Source organism: Vidua macroura, chromosome 5, assembly GCF_024509145.1.
Source record: "Vidua macroura isolate BioBank_ID:100142 chromosome 5, ASM2450914v1, whole genome shotgun sequence".
NCBI lineage: Eukaryota > Metazoa > Chordata > Aves > Passeriformes > Viduidae > Vidua > Vidua macroura.
This window is the reverse complement of record NC_071575.1, coordinates 3,435,413-3,455,637: the sequence shown is the minus strand read 5'-3', so window position 1 is coordinate 3,455,637 and position 20,225 is coordinate 3,435,413. Positions and strand designations below refer to the sequence as shown.

General features: G+C 43.2%; 1 protein-coding gene across 3 annotated transcripts in view; it reads right to left on the bottom strand.

Moving 5' to 3' along the window:
• Positions 1-20,225, bottom strand: part of MICAL3 (microtubule associated monooxygenase, calponin and LIM domain containing 3) — a 107,610-nt gene that overhangs the window by 24,247 nt on the left and 63,138 nt on the right. For 2 of the 3 annotated variants that reach the window (XM_053977020.1, XM_053977024.1), the window contains 7 exons: positions 19,231-19,457; positions 14,799-14,936; positions 9,254-9,358; positions 8,551-8,670; positions 8,057-8,148; positions 5,252-7,127; positions 4,254-4,348 (listed from right to left, as the gene is read on the bottom strand). In XM_053977020.1, coding sequence (XP_053832995.1) covers positions 4,254-4,348; positions 5,252-7,127; positions 8,057-8,148; positions 8,551-8,670; positions 9,254-9,358; positions 14,799-14,936; positions 19,231-19,457 — 2,653 coding nt within the window. Of the gene's footprint in view, positions 1-4,253; positions 4,349-5,251; positions 7,128-8,056; positions 8,149-8,550; positions 8,671-9,253; positions 9,359-12,616; positions 12,680-14,798; positions 14,937-19,230; positions 19,458-20,225 lie in introns of all 3 variants that reach the window. The other variant, XM_053977023.1, reaches the window with a different exon arrangement.

Sequence of the window (20,225 nt, the reverse complement as noted above, 5' to 3'; positions counted from 1 at the left end):
TCCACATCACTGTACAGTGGTGCACTGATAAACGCATGCATTCCGACCAGACAATTCGGAGCTTTACGCATTTTTGGGAGACATCCTCTGCAAAGAATTTGCTGCCCATGTCTGCTAACATCTCAGGCATGCACAGTCAGTGTTGATGTTAGTGCACATGTGGTTGGAGCTATGGGTTCAATGGGTTAATGTACAGGGGGACATGCAATGCAACAATGGCCAACTAGTGGGAAGGGAGACACTACCTTTGACGAGTATGATCTCTTGAATGCCAAGGCGTGTGGTACATAGATCGACTTTAAAGGGGGAATGGTAAAGGGAGAAAAATAAACAAAAAAAAAAAATGCACAAAATGAAGCAAAATCAGTTCAACATTGAAAACAGATGCACAGTAATAAAACAAAGTGGTTTTTACATGAAACAAAATTGTGCAAATGCTGAACGTGACCCAGACTGAGGGAGCACAATGGAACTTCTGGCCACAAAATCAAGTTTCTAGCACTTTCTTGCAGGCAATTAGTTTTGGCAGCCTCCTTGAAGATACAGTCAACTTGGAAATACCTTTTTCTAGAGGAATTATTTGGCCTTTGTCTACCTGTCTGACTATCAAATTCTGGCTTAAGATTTGGAATAATGGCTTATTTCTGGAACATATTTTGGTTTGAACTGGCTTGGCCAACCATGTATTACTCTGTCACACAACTCTCCATTTACATTCTGATTTACAGTCTCTCCTAGGAGTTGTGTTTATTCTAGAGTTTTAAATTATCTCTCTTTCATAGAAATGATAGTTGACATTTAACCAACATCATAAATTTTATTCACTGCTTCATGAACTAAGAAACAGCAGATGGGCTCAGAGTGGGTTACGTGTCCTGCAGAAATGGAGTCTCCTTGTCTAAAAGGAGAGCCTCCAAAGATCTCGAGGAGCTAAAATTGGAGGGGGAAAGGAACAGGAAAAGGAGGGGGAAATCACTACTTACTCTAGCCAAGGACACTCTATGCTACCCTGTACCCAAATATAAGACAAGTAAAGCACTTAGCTTTATTTGCTAAGAAGGGAGGTAAATTTCCCTTCATGTCATGAAGTCCAGAAGGCATTGTGCCACTCTGGGCAAACAGACAGCATTTTGCACTCTCACATTCAGTTAACTAAAACCAGTCACAAAGGAGAAGCCAGAGAACAACACCAGCATGTTTGCAGGCTCCAGGAAAAAGCAAGCTACCTGTGGTGGTGAACACCTGAGCACAACACCACAACTGTACAGGAACAATGACAAACACACACATGGTGACAATACACCTACAAGCACAACACCCACGGGGCGCTCACGTTAGGAGTTCTTTATGAGATGCTTCTCTTGAAAGACACCACATTAAACAACACTGAATTAATTCACTGCTGATCACAAAGAGCAGGCTAAACAGAGCAGGCTGTCTGGGAAGCAAGCTCACTACATTACCAAAAAAGCAGCACAAACGGGATTTCAGTTTGGAGAAGGGGTTCACATAAAAGTTAAGTAGCAAACAGTAAGTCAGCTCTTACCCATATAAAGTAGCAGGCAAGTTATAACTTAAAAAATACAACTCCCACCCCAAACCAGTACAAACCCAGCTTGGTCAGACTCGAAGTTTGGTTACTTTTCTTTTGACAGCAAGGCATTCCAGTGTTTGCATGTATATTCTACATCCTTGGATAGGATGCAACAAAATGAGGTAAGTCAAGTTTTCAGATCCATATCCTCTAAATAAATACATTCTCAAAACTATTCTTAAGAAAACAGGCAGATGCTGAGTAAATAAATTCTTAATGTAACTTCAGCAACAAAAAATGAGTGAAAATGAGACAGACCCTTGGCAGAGCTTGTGAGATATTTTCAGTATGAGGATTCCAGGCATCTGCCACTGTCACTTATCATCCCCTCCTGTGCTCAGAGATGTGATCTTTCTTTCTGCAAAAGCCATTTTAAATCTAAGTGGCCCAGCATAGGAAAAAAATGACCATCAAGGCAGACCAAAACTCTGTAACTCTTATCTGAACCCCAGGTATTGGGTATCTGTCCTCTGCTGGCCCCAGGTACCTCATTCTTCTGCATCTCTTGGAAAATGCAGAATTTCTCATGAAACGCCTTGAGGGCATGCAAGGGGGAATGGAAGGGGGAGAAAAAAAAAAGGGAATAAAATAAAAACAAAATAATCTTCCTCTCAGATGAGATCTAGACCAACTAGGGAAAGAGATTAAAAGAGAGATAAGTAAATATAGAAAATTCCTATTTAGTTCATCAATTTCTTCCACCAGCCTTAAATTCATTCATTAGCTATTCTAGTTCATTCTACTATATATACTTAGAAAGCATTTCATATGACACTTCAATTTGCAGTACTTCTGCACCTTTGCCATCTCAGCCAAGGATCAGCTTGGCATCTGAGATTGATTTGTGCACATGGGATGACAGGACAGGAGGCACAGGCCACTGTGCCTGTGACATTTCCTTCCCAGAGGCTCTTTTCTTCTTGAGCTTTTTGAACATGTGTACTAGGCACCACCAGGAAAGAACAATGGGAACACACTTTTCACTTTGGTGTACCAGAAGAGCCTTAGTGTTCTGTGGGGTCAATAAAATCTCTACCTATTCCTCCAAACCTTGCCAATTCTGTCTAGCAGAGCTTAGAGGCTCTCAGGAATGAAAGCAGGATTCTTCATTACTATGATCAAACAGTCCCTTAAATTATTCCCTTGTTTTTGCATTAATAGTGACATTCTAAAAATGAATTAAATCATTGAAAAACAACTAGTTTTAAAACTTTGCTTTCACTATACATTTTCCACATATAAATATGTGCAATTAAACTAAATCCTTATACTAGATCCTTAGGCCAGTAGGGAGGGTGCACAGAAAGCTCCCTACCCTGGACTTCAGGAGAACAGACTTTGGCTTCTTCATGGATCTGCTTAGTAGAGTGCCATGGGAAAAAGGCCTGGAGAGGGGAGGGGCCCAGGAGAGCTGGTTAAAGCTGGTTAAGGATTGCCTCCTCCAACCTCAAAAGCAATGCATCCTAACAAAGAGGAAATCAGGCAAAAATGCTGGGAGGTCTGTGTGGAGGAGCAAGGGACTTCCTGAAACAGGAAGTCTACAGAGGGTAGAAGCAAAGGCAGGTAGCCTGGGAGGAATACAGAGAAATTCTCCTTGCAGCCAGGGATCACGTTAGGAGAGCTAAGGCCCTGACAGAATTAAATCTGCCCAGGGACATCGATGGCAACAGGGAAAGCTTCTATAGGTACGTCAGTGATAAAGGAAGACTAGGGAAAACATGGGCCCTCTCCAGAAGGAAACTGGAAATCTGGTTATCCAGGATATGGAAAAGGCTGAGGTGCTCTAATTTGCCTTGATTTTCACCAGCAAGTGGCTCCAGCCACAGCATCCCAGTCACAGAAGGGGTTGGCAGAATGACAAACTGCCCATGTAGGAGAAAGTCACATTTGAGAACATTTAAGGCACCTACAGGTGCACGAGTTCTGAAGGAACTGGCAGAGAAAGGGTCTAAGCCACTATCCATCATATTTGAGAAGCTGTGGCAGTCTGGTGGAGTTCCCACTGACCAGAAAAATGGGGAACGAAATCCCAATTTTAAATAGGGGGAAAAGGAATACCCAGGAGACTACAGGCCAGTCCATCTCCTTTTAGTGCCCAGGTGTCCTAGGGTGATGTTATGATGCTTGTACCCCCAGTCATCTGTCCTGTTTATGCTGGGTATTACCTTCTGTGCCTTCAAGACTGGCTCTGAAAAACGAAGCTTTGTTTTGTTATCAGCCTGCTCACTCCCCCACGGTCTGCTGGACACAGACAGCGCAGTACATCGTGCTGCTTTTGCTCTTGCTCCTGCTTTTGCTTGTTAGTTAGTTTAGCTAGGCAGTTTGGGAAATTCTTCCCAAACCAGGTGGGGGGAAGGGCCATGGGGGTTTGCTTTCTGGGGGGACTCTCAGATTTGCCCTAAACCAGGACACCAGTGAAGTAATGGGACAGTGAGACAATGGATCCTTCCTATAATAACAGTGCAGAGTAGCTTATAATCACGGAAACAAGTGAAACTATCCTATTTTAGATAGGACAGTCAGCCGACTTACAGGAAAACCTGCTCCATGGGAGAAAGAGTAAAAACAACATTAATCACCTAAGTTTCTGACGTGATTCTCTGAGTCTGTGATCTGACTGGTGCTAGATCCATCTAAAATGCATTTCCCACCTACGTACCTCTCGTTTGGATTTCTGGGAGGAGCGTTCCAGAATATCGTCACTGGAGAGGTCAGAGTCCTCTGAGAAACTCAGGTGCTGACGGAGCTGTAAATCTGAGGTTGGGAATAAAAATGGAAGTTAGACAAGTGGTAACAATCCTTTCTGCAAACTCTTCTGAGCTCAGCTGTGGGTTGTCTGATGGAGCACCAAAAATACTCAGTCCTTTTATGTCAGTGTCAGTTGTTTTGCCTGGGAGGGATCAAAGAAGCTCTGCTCCACAAAATGACCAGCATGAGTTTGAGCTGTTCTAAGAGAGTATCACTTTCTTCAAATGCTGTTAGAAATAATGATCATAGTTCTTTTTCTGTGCTGTATCAATGCTCTCAGGAGAGATACAGCACTCGGTTTGACAGCAGCTGGCTCTATTTTGCCTATTTATACAATGCCAGAGCAAGGTAACATGTTTGCTTTTAACCCCATTTATGGGTAACTTCTTTACTGTATCCCAAGTTGCCATTTAAACATCTCTGCCTGCAACTGGTAGGCATGTGAAGATTTACAGGAGGCTACCAACTCCCTCCTTCAGAGATCAGCAGACAGCCACCAGATTACTGAGAAGAGGAATAACAGCACCTCTGCAGTCTTCAGCTTCCATGGAGCCAGGTGGAAAGAAAGAAAAGATCGGCCAAAGAAAAGACGAAGATCAGATTTAAAGTAGGGATGAAATGTCACAAATTCCAACAAATTATGCCTATTTCTCAAATCTAAGACATAAAAAAGATGTACCTTGTACACATTGAGCTTTTAGTTAGGGTTCTATTTTTTTTCAGTGGGTTCTGTCAGTATGCAGAAACACAAATCCAGTCCCTAGCACTCACCCCGCTCTGCCCATCTGACACTGGGGAGCAGCAGCATTCAGCACAGGAGCTGAACGACAAAGCAAACCAAAACTACTTTCAAGGACACCTTGGAAAAGTAGGAAAAGTGCACAGTGCAGAGGCACCTATCTGTTATACCTGCAGCTGTAATCAGTGGAGAAGGTTTATGCTTGCCAGAATCCACAGTGGCATTACTTGAGGGAGTACTTGGGCAAGATTTCTCATCAGCCTTTTTCTTCTTGTCTTTCTTATAGCCAGAGAAAACAGACTTCCATAACGACCTAGGCTTTGTTGCTTCCTCTGTCCCACCACTAGATTTGTCAGAAAGTCTGCTGTCATTTTTGGATTTCTTCTCCTTTTTGTTCTTACGAGGAGAGAAGAGGGAACTTCTTTTCTTGCTCTTCCCACTGGAGCCTTCCGAAGAGCTGACAGACCCTTCAGGTCCAGCCATGTCAGCAGGAGGTGTGGAGTACTTCTCAGTAGCAGAATTATGTTTTCGTGTGGATCCCTCTGCTAATTTCAAAGCCAAATGCTTTGGAGACTCATAAAACAACTCTTTGGTCTTCAAGGGCATAGAAGATGCCTTTCGTGCCCTTGTGGCCCCAGCAGCAGCAGCAGCAGCAGCAGCAGTCACCTCCGCATCTTTCATCTTACACAAATGTTTAGCCATGGCATCTCGTAGTGCTGGGCTCTTGACAGACTTCTCTCTGGCTCTCATTCTTTCTTCAGCAATCTCCTTGGCCTCCACAGAAATGTCAGGGAACACCCTCTTCTTATGGTGAACCCCTCCTTCCATTGAGGGTGGACCACCATTCTCTTTGACCAAGGGCAAAAGATGTGGTTTCTCTGGCCTTGGCCTACTGGTAGGAGGCGTAAAGAACTTCTCGTGAAGGCTTGAGTCCTCTGTCCTGTCATCATACGTGTCTTCCACATCATCAGCGAACGGAATTTCATCCACGCTCTCCGCGAACGACTTCCGCACGTCGTCTCTCCTGGCCGGGGTGGGCTCCTTGGCAGGAGGGGCCGGCTCCTGGTGTCGGGGAGCAGGAGGTGTTGATGCTGGCGTTGGAGGTGACCTGGCTTCCACCTCGTTCTGCCAGAGTGCCTGGTACCTCTTCCTACGCAGCGTGGCCGGCTCCTCGTTCTGAGGAGGTGGTGGGGGCGGGCTCGATGGAGGAGTTAGCATGGTGGAGTCGGAAGTGTTGAAGCTCTGGCTAGCCATAGTTCTCATGTTAGATGAGCTCTCCTGAAGGCCAAGCCCAGAGCTGCTGGATACATCTCCCCGTACTTCACTGGAAATCTTTAGCTCTTTTTCTGATGGAGACTTTGGAGTGAGCAGAGAAATCTGCTCATTTTCTAACTTGGACAGTCCCTGTCTTCTGGGAGCAGGCTGGGGTTTCACAGGATGGATCCTTTCATCCCCTGAAATATTCCTGCTATTGAAAGTCTTCTGAGGAGTTGTCTCCAGAGCAGACACAGTGAAGTTGCTCTCTGAGCGTTTGTTTCTGTCCACGGGGGTGAGCCCTAAGCTCCGTCGGATTTCAGCACTCTTCATCCAGAACTCTTCCACAAGGCTGCTCCGTTTCAGGGCTTCTTCTGCAGTAGTGGGGCTCCCCAGTTTTTCCACCTCACCGTCCTGGCCCCTAAGAGCCAATTTGGCTAAAGGAGTAGATGTTAAGGCTGGGACAGGTTGGAAACATACTGGAGGCTCCACTGGGGATGGAATGGACGTTTCAGCAGAAGGCAAAGGCTGGGAACAGATAGGCATTTGAGCAGATGCTGGAGATGCTGGTGCTCCTGGCTGAGACTCTGCTAGTGATGGGGCTGCAATGGCTTCTGGTGATGCAACCGGCTGGGACAACACTGGAGATGGTGGCACCAAAGGGCTCTTAACTTTCCTCTCTTTGGGAATTTCATCCTTTGGTCGTTCCTCAAGAATGAAAGGCTCAGGAAAAAAGCGTGGCTCTGGGGATTTTATTGCACGGCACACTTCAGCCAGGGGATCTTCTACATCCTAGAGAAAAATGAAAAAGGGCAATATTAATCTGAGCACATGAGAATACAGTTCCTTTTTTTTTTTCCCTTTTAACAGAGCTAGAAATAAGGAAACCATCCAAGTATCAAAATAATAATTTAATGTCCTAAAGTATGCCTGCTAAACAATAATTGTGTCTGATAGAATCATTAGATGGCCATCAAAAAAACAAACTTTATTTTAATAGAAAGTGAATGCTGTCAGCAATTGCTGTCAGCAAACCAGACAGCCCACTGTAAAAGTAAACTGGTCTATGCCAAAACTCTCCAAAACAATATTTTAGCAATTCCTTAAAAAAACAAACAAAAAAACTCCCAAAACATTTGGAAGGGAAAATTTGAATTGAACATTTTAAGGGTCATGCACTTCAGCTCTTACACACTGCAGTACACTTTCAAGTTGTCTCCACGGGCTGACAACATGAATGTACAACACTGACATGCCTCACTTCCTTAAGCTGAACTGTGTTGAGCTCTGGAACAAAGAGGCACTGCTTTGGTTTCTACTGTAATTTTCAATTGCAACTGCACAGAATCTGCTTTTGGCACATCAAAGACAGCCAGACCAGGCTAAACAGCAAACCCCTTACTTATGGCTCCCTACATTTATCACATATACCTGTTGCTTGCTGCTCACTGAAATTAAAATACTCTGTATAATTCTGCCTGGGGCTTTGTGATAGGAACTTGTGTGGCTGTGATAGAGCCTCTACACTCTGAAGATAGGAAAAAAAGATAGTATACATTGTATTTTAAGGCTAAACGAAGTCAGGTTTCAAGATCAACATAAATATTAGAGACAGGAAAGAAGGAGAGCCCCCTGCTGTCAGTCCTCATTAGTTTATCCAACAAACTGTTTTATTGAACTACAGGTGCTAAGTAGAAAATGTCAACGACTCCCTTTCTTACCTCTGCTTGTTTTGCTTTGGGACTAGCAGCTGGAGACAGAGGAAGAACAACGTCACTAGAGGGCTGGATAGGGATGGATGGCTTGCATGGATCTAGGGAAAGGAAAAACGTTCCAAAAATACATAAACCATTAAGATTCTATAATTTTTTTAATGTTACACACAGGAAGTAGTGACAAATTTCTCGGCTTTTTGCAAATTTTAGACTGGACATCCGGAACACAACAAAAATTTTTACATGTCCAAAATGGTACAAGCTTTTTAATAACAACTTCTACAACAAAAAAGCAGTTAGAAGGGTTCTCATATTTTACAAAGATGTAATTAATGGATTCAGAATATTCTTCTCAAAATGTTCATGCAAGCACAGATCTTGCCACTGAGAGCCGTGAGATGGTTCAAACCCAAGAGACTCTCTTCTCCTAAATCCCATAACTGCATAGACTATCTTAAATGCAATTAACATCATTCAAACACTAAAGAGAAGCTGATTACCTTCTGTCACACTGTGGGAAGCACCTTCTGCTTCTTCATCCTCAGAGACTTTTAGCTCTGCCCCTTCTCCAGCACTCTGACGTAAGCGAAACTCTGCTTCTGCATCAGATGCGATGTCGTCTGATCAGGGATGGAAAAAACCAAGAGAACTTGGATACAAGTCCATCAGGACACAACACTTTCTAGTCACATGGTGCTAACCACTTTCATAACCTGAACATTTACATGTTCACTGCTTTTTTTTGGTGTGATCATTAGTTATTTAAGCAGTAAATGTAAGCAGTAAATGATTGGACTGTTAGTACAAAGAGTTAAATCAGTAACTGAAGTCCTGCTTTATCAGTTCTCTGAAAAAATTTCCATGTTTTCTGCCATATGCAGTTAATTTTACAATAGCACGGGAAGCATTCTGACAGTATTATGGACCTTTCACAAATTTAATTCTGTTATTCATCGGGATTAGTATTGAATACAGACACAAGATATGTGGTGAGAGGACATGAGAAATTCATTACATAATCCAGGACACTGAAGTTCTTCTCTTTCTTTTTGTCCCTCACTCCTGGGTCCCTCTCAGATATTTGAAATATACTCCCACACCTCTAAAAATAAGACCAGGTTTAAGTACCCTCATGCAAAGTGTTCACTGCCAATACATTCTGTTCACACAACAGGTTTTAAAGGCTGCACAGTGGTACCCTACCATCGTCCAGCTCTGCACCCGTGTCTCCCTCTTCACCTGCCTGCCCTTCTGTGTCTGCAGGCTCTGTGCCCAGCTCATCCTCCACATCATCCTCCTCACACGGAGCTAGAATATATTCAAATATTGAGGGAAAAAAAAAAAGAAAAGAAAACAAACACTACACAGTGAAAAAGTTCTCTATTGAACTGTACAAACAGTTTATACTGGAGATGTGTATCAGTTACTGTCAAAACAAGAAATCCTGAATTGTGTCACCTGGAGAGACATCTATGGTGAAGTGACACTTCCAGACTCCAGTGAATTAAGGAATGCCTGCCCCTGGGGAGTCTCCAAGGTACCTGCAGTGAAAGCTGCCAGGGCTTTTCTGAGCAATAGGCATCGTGAAAAATTAAACAAGAAGGAGACTGGGAGGGCAGCAAATCGGAATAAAGGTTACTGTTCTTCCAGGAAGATTCTGGTTTTTTCTTTACCATAACAGAACAGTTACCACCACTTGATAGCATATGTGTATTAGGTCAAAACTGGAACCTCACAATTAACCAGGACTGTTTGTCTTGAAATTGAAACTGGCTTTGAGGGTGTGAGTCAAAGACAGAGTCTGGGTATGGGATTGACCATTCTTACACTTGGAAACTGTTTAACTCTGTGCAGTCTTTGGTAATAAGGTCTAAGAAAATGCATATACTGTACAAGTGACTAGTGCACAAATTGAGATACTTTAAAGTAATTAAAATTACATATATAAAACCTTTTTTCTGTTACAGATCATTAATTGAATCACTTTTAAGTAATTCAAATTACATATTCAAAACTTTTTTTTTTTTTTGTATTTACAGACCACAATTTGATTTGCTAGGTCAAAACAAAGAAGAGATTCTTGAATTTGTAACCCTGAAAACTATGACATCTGATACTACTGCTTTTGACACCATTTAATTACAGAAGGAGAGACAAGACCAAAGTGTGGAGTATAAATCTCATTATTAAATGATACTTTAAAAAAAAACCTGTGCAATGGATGATTTGCTGCCTTTTTTTTTTTTTTTTTGTTAAACATTTCCATTAAACATAATTTAAATACTAAAAAAAAGTGAGCACTTCCAGTTCCTGATTCTTTTTATATACTAGTGACGATGTGGCTCTTGGAACTATTTACATCATTGCATTGCTAATTAAGACAATCTTGAAAACAAATTAACTCTCCCTAAAACTGAAGTCTTGCAGCCTCTCCTTTAATATGGGTTTTTGCTTATTTCAAAGGACAGCCTTCAGCAGGTGGTTTGTCTTCTTCCTTCTACCTGAGAATTTCCTTTTTTCCATGCTCTGTAGTGAACATGGATTAGTTTATTTTCTGTCAGCTACTGTGAAAAGGCAGTTCCACTCATGTAGGATAATATACTGGCCTATTCCTTTACATCAGAGGATTATCAAATCCAGACCCTTACCGATGTCAAGCACAGGAATATCATGTGGCAAAGGCTGGAGTGCCCACAGGAGCATTTATAAATCTACTGAACAAAATCAAACCATGTCCCAGTCTGATCATTGCTTAGGTATGCAATAGCTTATGTTATTTTGGAAATGATAATGTCATGGAATGGCTTTATGGTAACAGCAAATGTGAGTAATCTTAATCAAAATTTGCAAAAAACATGACTAATGTTAAGAATATCTGAATCCACTATGTATGTGTGGGTCTTCAGATTCAGAAACCATGAATGGATGTGACACACACGGATTGCATTGGAGAGAGAGGAGAAAATCAGGTTTTAAATAGGTTGGTACAAAAAACTCAACGGAAGATTACAGATGCATCGGTAAGTAACAACTTGGTGCAAGGGTGGGTCCCACTCTGAGGGACACGGGAAGCTTGCAGGTGGCTGGTTATGTGATACATATACTGTGCATATACATATATGCAGTTAGGATGAGGAGCAAGAGGCCAAAAGCTGTCACACAATGACTCAGAAGTTACACACTATGGCAGCCAGAAACCGGGATCAGCACTTGGTTCATATTAGCTGGCAGCTGGGAGCAGCCTGCATCGTGTGCAGACACCTTGTAAACACTGCTGACTTGCCAAAGCAGCAGCAGAAGCAAGGCTTTAAAGGCAAGCTGCTATTCTGATGTGCCAAAGCAACTCAGCTGTAGATCAACTACCTAGCACAGACCGCTCCACTAATTTAGACACCTTCACAGCTTTACACAATGTACTCCCTCACGGTCATCCCAGAATCTTCAGGCTCATCGGTTTGTAACAGAGCTTAGAGGACCACACAAAAAAAAAAATCAGCTGAGCTCTATCATCCTTCAGCATTCCTGAGGCTTTCCTGAATAATGTGAACACAAGGTCAAAAGAGATACAGCAACCACCACTATTCTTAAAGATCTTAGCTTCAACTTATTCTTCTTTCCTGTTTTCTTCACCGCATAACTACATTTTGCAGTTGCTACAGAGAAGTGCAATTGCTTTAAGCACTCTTGTCTAAGACTGAGCACCAAGACGTTTCCTATTACCATCCGAGTAGCAGTTGCATCTGGACAGTTTTCCTTATCTCCTGTTAATAAGCCCATCAATGTCTCGCCTCATGACTCAGAGATAACACGCTCCAGGAGCCAGCTCTGTTTACCAGGTGATTAAGAACACACCTTGTGACTCAAAATAACATCAGCCCATTGTGAGATGCTCCGCCCAGGGAGAGAAGCTAGGCATTCCCACCTGGATAAATCCAGGGGTTTCTAGACAGAAAAGCAGCCTTTCCACAGGTCTCCGAGAAGACACAGCAACCACATCTTCCACTCCAATTTGAACTGCTACCAGCACGCTGGCCAAAGGGGTGTCAGGTTGTATTCTGACTTTGTCAGTGGTCTTCCTTTTGTATCATTGCATGTATTTTTGTCTTCTTTTTTTTTTTTTCTTTTCCTAATAAATTGTATTTCTGACTTGGAGTCTCTCGCTGGTTTTGCTTTCAAACCAGAACAACTCTCTGTCCCTTAACCTTTCAACTGCAAGAAAGCCCCTGTGTTCCTTTAGCCTAAGGGTCGGGGGAAGAAAACCTGGGCCCATCTTCAGTTTACAAAGCAACTCGGAGCGCTCAGCTGGGCCCCTCGTGCTTTCTGCACCCAGGCTAAGCTGTCCTTGCCTGCCTGCAGAGGGTTACGATGGGTGTGGAGCTCATGCGAGAAGGGGCTGTCTGAGCAAGGCGCACATGCACGCCCCCCGTCCCCCCTCCACGTCCACTCATGCAGTAGCGACAGGGCCGTAAGTTCCAGGGTTAAAGGACCAGCTCAGCTGCTGAAGGCACGGAGAAGAGAGGGGCAGGGTTATTGCGCATTGGAATACATAGAACATCACCAAACTACCTCCAGGGACCGTCTCCAGCCACGCCTGTACCGCCTCATGGCGTACGGAGGGAAGGTCGGATGCTGAATTTAAAAAAATAAATTGTAAGAAGAAGTCAAAATTAGACCAGCAGTCAGCGTCTAAAACAGAAGAGTGACAGAGGGAAATTTTTCAGTGGCAAATACAGGAATAAAACCTATGAAATTTCAATCACCCAATTCCAGGCTTGAGAATCAAATTGAGATAACACACAAATGTCAGGGGCCTAATCTTCCTTTGGGATCTGAAATGTCAGAGGAAATATGTTGGCACAGTGAGAACACCGCATCTGACCAGCAGGCTGCTGCTACCACGCTCCCCTTGGAACTCTGCAGAGGAGGGAAACAGAGAAGGAAGAGCTGAGCAATGAGAGAGGGGTCCCACGTGTCCCAGAACCTGCGCTGCCCAGCAGATGAAGAAGAGCTCCCAAAGCAGAATGAGAGGGACTTCTGGGAGCTGTGACACTGTCCCAGGCTGTCACATCACACCTTCTCACTGCTGCTGCCAATGGGCTCTCCAAACACCTCGGATCACGGAATACAGATCCTCAGCCAGGAACAATCTGTCTCCTGAACTCAGCTTGAAAACGTACAGCACATCCACAAGCACACGTTGGCAACGGCCTTTGAAATGCCCAAACTGCTGATAACACCTGCACACACCTCTGCCATATGACAGAGCAGTAGAAGCAGCTAATTACATCAAGATAGTCCTAGGTTGGCCCAGTTTCAGGGGACAGAAAGGAAATACTGACTCCCTTCCCAAAGGAATTTGGAAAGAGCACAGAATCAATTTTGGAAAGATCACCTGTGGCTGGCAACTGTAATAGTACCCCACAGAAAAGTAAGGATTATAAAATACAAATTAAAATAAAAATCTGGAAACGGGAGTGACACAGGCCCCCAAGCAGAAGTACAAGTAACCTTAATTGTTGTAAACTTAAGAAACATTGTTAACATTTTTTACTTAGTGCTTTTTAAACATTAGTCATCCACTCTAGCAATACTGAAAGTTACAGAGAGCTGGACACAGCCTATTTCTGTGGCTGCAGTGGGAACAAAATACCCATCTCTTATTTGTAGGGAGCTGATTTCACACCAGAAAATCCCAGTGCATTCTACAAACTGCAAATATAAGTATAGCCAAACTGATCTGGAATTGTGTGTCCAGCTAGACCAGGATTAAAAAAGCCCCTATACCAAACATCTAAAACTGTAATGAAAAGACAATTACCTGGAATAGAAAAGAATCAAGTATCATGAGGTAGAGCTGCAGATTTTTAACCTAATTTCATTTTTCCTGTGAAAGACACCCCTTCTCACAACAGAAATACTCCCTCTACAATTGTGTCACCGTGGCTGCAGACTGAGAGAAGACCACTGCTCATCAGCTGCATGCTGAGCTTTGATTTAAGCCCACAGATAAAGCACTTATGACATACTTACCTTAAGACACACTGTAACATAGCCTCGAACAAGGTCAGCAGGGACTGCTGGAAGGTGCTCACATGAGATCTAGACTATCAGCATTTTCCCTCTCCAAAGTTTTCCTTTGACTAACTGACAACTTGCACATTAGAGGTAGATACACTGTCAAATCTTAAACACAGGGAGTCAAACCCACCAATGATCAGATTTGCAAGCCCTTTGACTCCCATCATTCCCTGCTAATACCAGATGCAGTTACGTACTTGGAAAAGAAGCAGCAGAGAAACACGCTCGATACAGAAGCTGACCCTGTTCAATCTTTGCTCTAGCAGCTACACAACACAGCCCCTCAGCTTTCCCTAAAAAGTGTAGTTTTCACTGCCACAAAAAGCACAAGACTACTACTATTGGCATCCCTAGTCAGTTACAGGGGGCTGATTGCCAGCACTACCAAATCGTGTGTGGTGAGGAAAAACACCATGGAGTCAAAGCAGGCAGACAAACAGGTCAGAAGTCACACAGGCACGGAGCTGAGAAAGCAGCAGTTTTAAACAGACACTGACCTGAAAAGCAAAATGTTTAACCAAGTGTAATTTCAGTGCAATTTGAAAGCAGTTCCTTTCAATCACTGCTGCCCCTGCTGAAGTCACAGGTCTTGAAGGGCGCAGAAGCAACAGAGTTAAACAGCTGCAACTGGGATCCAAGAACTGATGGTGTGGGGCTTGGGGGAGATTACCTCTGGAGGTGGAGGACTTTGAGGCTGAGACCATTTTTTCCTCCTCCTCTTTCTCACGGATGTGTGTCCAGTGCACATCTGCCAGGATCTCCAGAGGATCAACCGGATTTACAATCTGCTGCAGCCTAAGGTTTCCAGCTAGCAGGAGGAGGGCATGGCATAACAGGTTGTAGGCAGGGTGTACGAAGGGCAGGGAGGAAAAGATGGGAGAACAGTGGAAAGGAAAGGTAGTACATCATAGGAAAGGAAATAAGAAAAGAAAATATTATTGGCTAAGGTCAGTTTGCAAGACAGACAGAAAAAGCTCAGCACCGTGTGCGCACGCTTACACCAGTACAGCGCTCCTCACGCCTCCCATCCAAGCTGAGTAACACCATTCCAAGGGCAGAGGGATGCCATTAAAACATCATCAGACATCATGTCTACTGCAAGAAGCTTTGCTGAAATGAAAAGTTCTCTGGGTGTCCGACACCATGTGGTATGGAAATACCAATTTAGCAGAAATTCCCAGCTCCTTCAGCCTATTTGTTATGATTATTGCCAAAGATGTCTTGCTGTTAAAGGTGAGGAATAATCTCCACCTGATTGATGCACCAAGACAACAGTTTTTTCATCTCCTACTATTGGGCTAGGCACTTCTTTCTAGTCTGGGTACACACATTGTGAATTAAATAACATGATGGATCTCAGAGTTTCACGTGTGTATGTGCATACGCACACATGGGCACATGCTAATTTTAGCATCTAAAACCACTTTGTTTATTCTTGACTCTTTTGTACTGACTTGTTCAAAGAAATAATTTTTTTTTCTGAAGGATAACAGCATTTTGATTGTGACTTAACAGCTCCCCAGAAGGGAATTCATGTCACACAAATTACTCTATTTAAGAGAAATTACATTACTCCTCAATTACCTGCCTACACAAAGCTCAGCTACTTATGGAATGTCAAAGAGAACAATGGGCACCTTAAGCAATTGATGAGCTTGTTTAACTTCTGCAGAACACCTGCCCTGGGAGCACTTACTCTGAGGTATTAAATTTATAGACCCTGTCTCTACTGCTGTCTGCTCTGGTTCTGTAACTCAGGCTTCATTCATCCATAACAATATAACTGGTTCTGCAGGGGACAGGTGTTCACCTGTACACTGTCTGCAGGAGTGCTCTCCAAAAGCAAACAGCAGCCTGAAAGGAAAATGCCCACTTACTTTAGAAAGTAGGAAGTCAATTTTCACAACAACTGGATTACTAGTGAGTAGGGCAAAGCACTGTTGCAGCAGTCTAGAGCCTCAAAAGCAGTTAGATTTTCATATGGTGCTCTAATGTTTGAAGGAAACAAGACACATTAGCAGCATTTAGAGCTTGCATTCATTATTTCCTGCTGTCTCATTTTAACAAGTTCCTCTCTCCCAGCCATGGTTTTCGCAGACAGGACAAAGCATTTGGGATTTCTGTTTCAGGAATGACTATGTGTGAGATTTGGCATTAAAACTGCAGAAGAAACAGGCAGAAGGAACCGCAGGAAGGACAGAATCAGCAGATGGTCATTAAAGGGAAACGGGCTCGGAGGCACAAACTCAAATGCAGAGCAGGATTCACAATGCAGCCAAGGATTCCCCAGCTTTATGTCTCTGTTGCCTCACCAGAGTGTTTTTGTATCAATTACACAACCACATGGGCTACCAGAGGTGCTGGCCATCCTGCAGGGACAGGAACCTGGGCTGTTCTCACTCCGTCCCAAAGCACTCGCATGCAGCCCCCAGGATGAGTAGAGTTAGCGTCTGCACCGCCACACAAAGTTCTGTGTTAAAAGGTTTAGGTTTGCCAGCAGTGGCTGAGAAGTACAGAGTCACCCAGCAAGGCTTGGAAAGAGCAGGTCCCACATGATCTGCATGTTTTAAAGTGGATTGCTCTGGGATTTAGACCACTGTAACCTACACACCTTTAGTTTTTTCACAGAGGCCTGAGCCTGTCCTGTCCCTCTCACCTTTTCCAATAAATAATGAGCAGCACAGCCAGACATGAAGGGCTCCTGCTTGGCCTAGAGGCAAACCTAACACTTCTTTAATGTCTGAGTGCTTGAGAATTTTAAACAACACCTGGCACAGCCTTTCCTCAAGGCTGTCTGCTAAGCTTTGCAGGAAGCTGAACATTAATTGCACTTAGATTTGGAATGGTAGCTTGCCTCCATTTCCACTGTAGCAGCAGCACTTTATAAGCTGTGGGCAGGTTCAATGTTTTCACTTTATTGGCTTAATGTTTTCACTTTATTGGAGTAAGGAGCCACCTGCAAACCAACTCTTTAAGAGTCAGGTCTGAAGCACCTGGCAACTGCAACAGAGGGAACTTCTTCAGGTATGCCCTTCAGCCACCTTACTAATACTTCTCATTCTTATCACAGAAAAGTTAGATGGCAAAAAAGTTATAATGCTTCTTCCATTTTTTTTTTTCTCTCTTGGAAAAAAAAAAAAAGGAAAGCTGGAAGCTAAGCTACTGTTATTACAACCATAAGCTGTAAAATATGCAGTTTAACAACTGCATATGCCCCCTTACATGCAGGAAGGCACTTGGATTTTCCTCTGGCTCTAATGAACCACATTGAAGGAATAAGGGGTTAACAAGCTATTGGGACCATGTGTTACAAAAATAACAACTATCAAAAATAAACTGCAAGAGAATGCATCATGGAAAATGACACAACCAGTTAGATTTGAATGTCCGATTAATTTTATGACCATTATGTAACTGTTTGAAGAATCTTGAGGGATTGCTGTAGCTTGATTAGTTTCCTTCCAGACTCTCCCCACAAACAGATACACACACAGAGGACAACAAAAAAAGCAACTTTGCTGACACAAGCAGTCTAAAAGCAGTACTTCTGATGTGTCCCATGTGTCTGAGATACTGCACAGGTGCAAGTAGTCTGCATGTATAGAACAAATCTTAATACTTTTTATTACCTGGAAGTCACTGTTCATGCAAACTACAGCAGCAAATTGTCCAGGTTTTCTAGAAATCCTGAGATACTTGGCAGCTTTATCACCTTCCTAAAACCAGTGGCAACGACAGATCTGATTATGGCACTTGAAGCAGGAGATGAACAACGGCCACTGAATCAGTTTTGAGAGAGCTGGTAACACAATGAAATAAACCACAGAAACTCTTCATGTGGGACCTGCTCTTTAATAGCTTCCCCTGGAAGTGGAGACAGTGTATGGGTACCTTTACGTGTACCCGAGTCCTCTTCATCTGAGAGACGTTGAAGCCAGAGGCCTTGCTGCAGCTCTCTCTCCCAAGGGTTATACTCCCCCTCTACAGCAGAGGGAAGCACACATCCACATTTAACACCAGCCACGCGTGTACACACACAAGCCATGGAGAGAGGGAAAGAGAGAAAGAGAGAGGACAGGATCAGAGAGAGAGAAACTGCCTGGAAATGCTGCAGCTCCCCGTACTCCTGCTGTATTCCAAGTGCCTGGCAGGAAAACTGCTTGAATGAAACAACATCCGCCCAGGAATGCTCAGCAGACTGAACACACAACATGCATGTTACCATACTCATAAAGAAGTCTTGGTTTCCACACACTTTGCTCATGGACACTCAGCTCCTAGGTTGAGAAAGCAGCCAAGGAGCCTGCTGAGCTCATCAACGACACTGCCACTAAGACTCAAACACTGGGCCTCTGCTGGCAGTAGGCAGCCAAAGACCTTTAGGAAAAAGCTCTTTGGAGCCTACGAGTCTCCTCAAAAAGGAAATGTGAGTATAAAGACAAAGACAAGAGCAGTGAGAAATTTGGCATGGTGGTGGAACACTGGAAACGTGTCTATTCTGAGCACAAACTTTGCATTTTGATGACTGAGACAAACAGAGGGGAAGGAGTCTTTCCCTAAGGTTTTCCACAGAAATCTTTCAAAGCTAAACTGGGAACTACCTGAACTCCCTTATTTCTCAAGGCCATCTTTTAACCTGGGAGAACTACAAGCACCTTCTTGTGAAATGCCCTGCTGACAGTGGCAGGGCACTACCCCTTAGTGAGGCACTCTAAAACTGAAAACACTGCAACCACATGCTTCCAGTTCCTGCTGTCAGAGAACAAAGGGTACATTCAGATCTAATTCCAAATAATTATAAAAACCAAACCATAAGCCAATACAGCAGCACAGGCTGTGAATTGACATGTTGGCATGGTTTATGGGAAGCATATTTTGTGAGTACTAGTACTCTCTACTTTGTCCTGTGGGCAAAGTCCCTCAGTATCCAGAATGAACCACCTCGAGCTTTCCTTGACAATAACTCACTCAAAAATCAGAGCAACTAAGAAGTGAAAGAAGAAGTAAAGTTTTCCAAGGCAAATCTTTCTTATTCTGCATGGCAAATACTCAACTCATTTTTCCCGGCTGGCTGGCAGAAAGAAAGGACAAACCAAGCTAACCTTCACTTGACTCCTCATCTTCTTCCTCTTCGTATTCCTCCTCGTCATCATCATATTTGTACTCAATCTCATGATTTTGCTCAGCCTCAATCTCCTCTTCACTCTTTCCCTTCAGGAGGGCGTGGATACGCACGGCCTCTTTCCATGGCACACCACCCAAGTCTGAAGGGGGTTGCTGCTCATCATCTTCCTCTTCATCTTCCTCCTCCATCTCAGATTCTGAACTACTGTAAGGTTTTAGAAAAATAATATTATATTGCTAATAATAAATAATAACATTAAAGATTATGAAGTCATTGTTTCTTGGTCAGTCTTAGATCATTAACAAGTCATTTTAACACACATGAACCTAAAACATAACACTGATTTTCAGCTTTCAACATTTCATAGGCTTTTTAGAGATAGCATCACCTGCAGGCTGCAGAATGGTCCTTGCCCTGCTTCTTTTAAAGAAGGAGAGGCAGGAGAGAAGTGCCTGTGAAGCCAAGTCCAAATATTTGTGCAGCATTTATTGTTACAGTTCAAGACAATTGAATACAACAGAAAGAAACTATTTTCTTCATATCACATTGCTCTTGATAAATTGGTGTAGAAGTCCTTCACAATATCAGAATGCAGAAGGCCGTGGCTTTTGATACAGCAGCTACTGCTAAGATACCTAAGATGATTCTGGCACTTGCTCCTGTGAACCAGAGAAGTCTTTGGGAGTAGAAAAAATACAAAACACATCAGGCAAAGGATATAGCATGTGAACTAAGGAGAGATGGAGGAAAAAAACCCCAAAATTCCTCACTTTTCTGCATCACAGACAGAAATATGTATCCAATTAAGTCCACAGTGTACATGGTGGCAAGAAACTGTAGGAAGCAGTGCAAAGATAATTACAGTAATGAGATTATTATTCCCACAGCAAAGTCTAAACCATGCAAAGCAATAAATCATTAGTGCCTTTTACAAGTCACCTCTGTTTAATTCTAACAGTTCCTCAGCATATG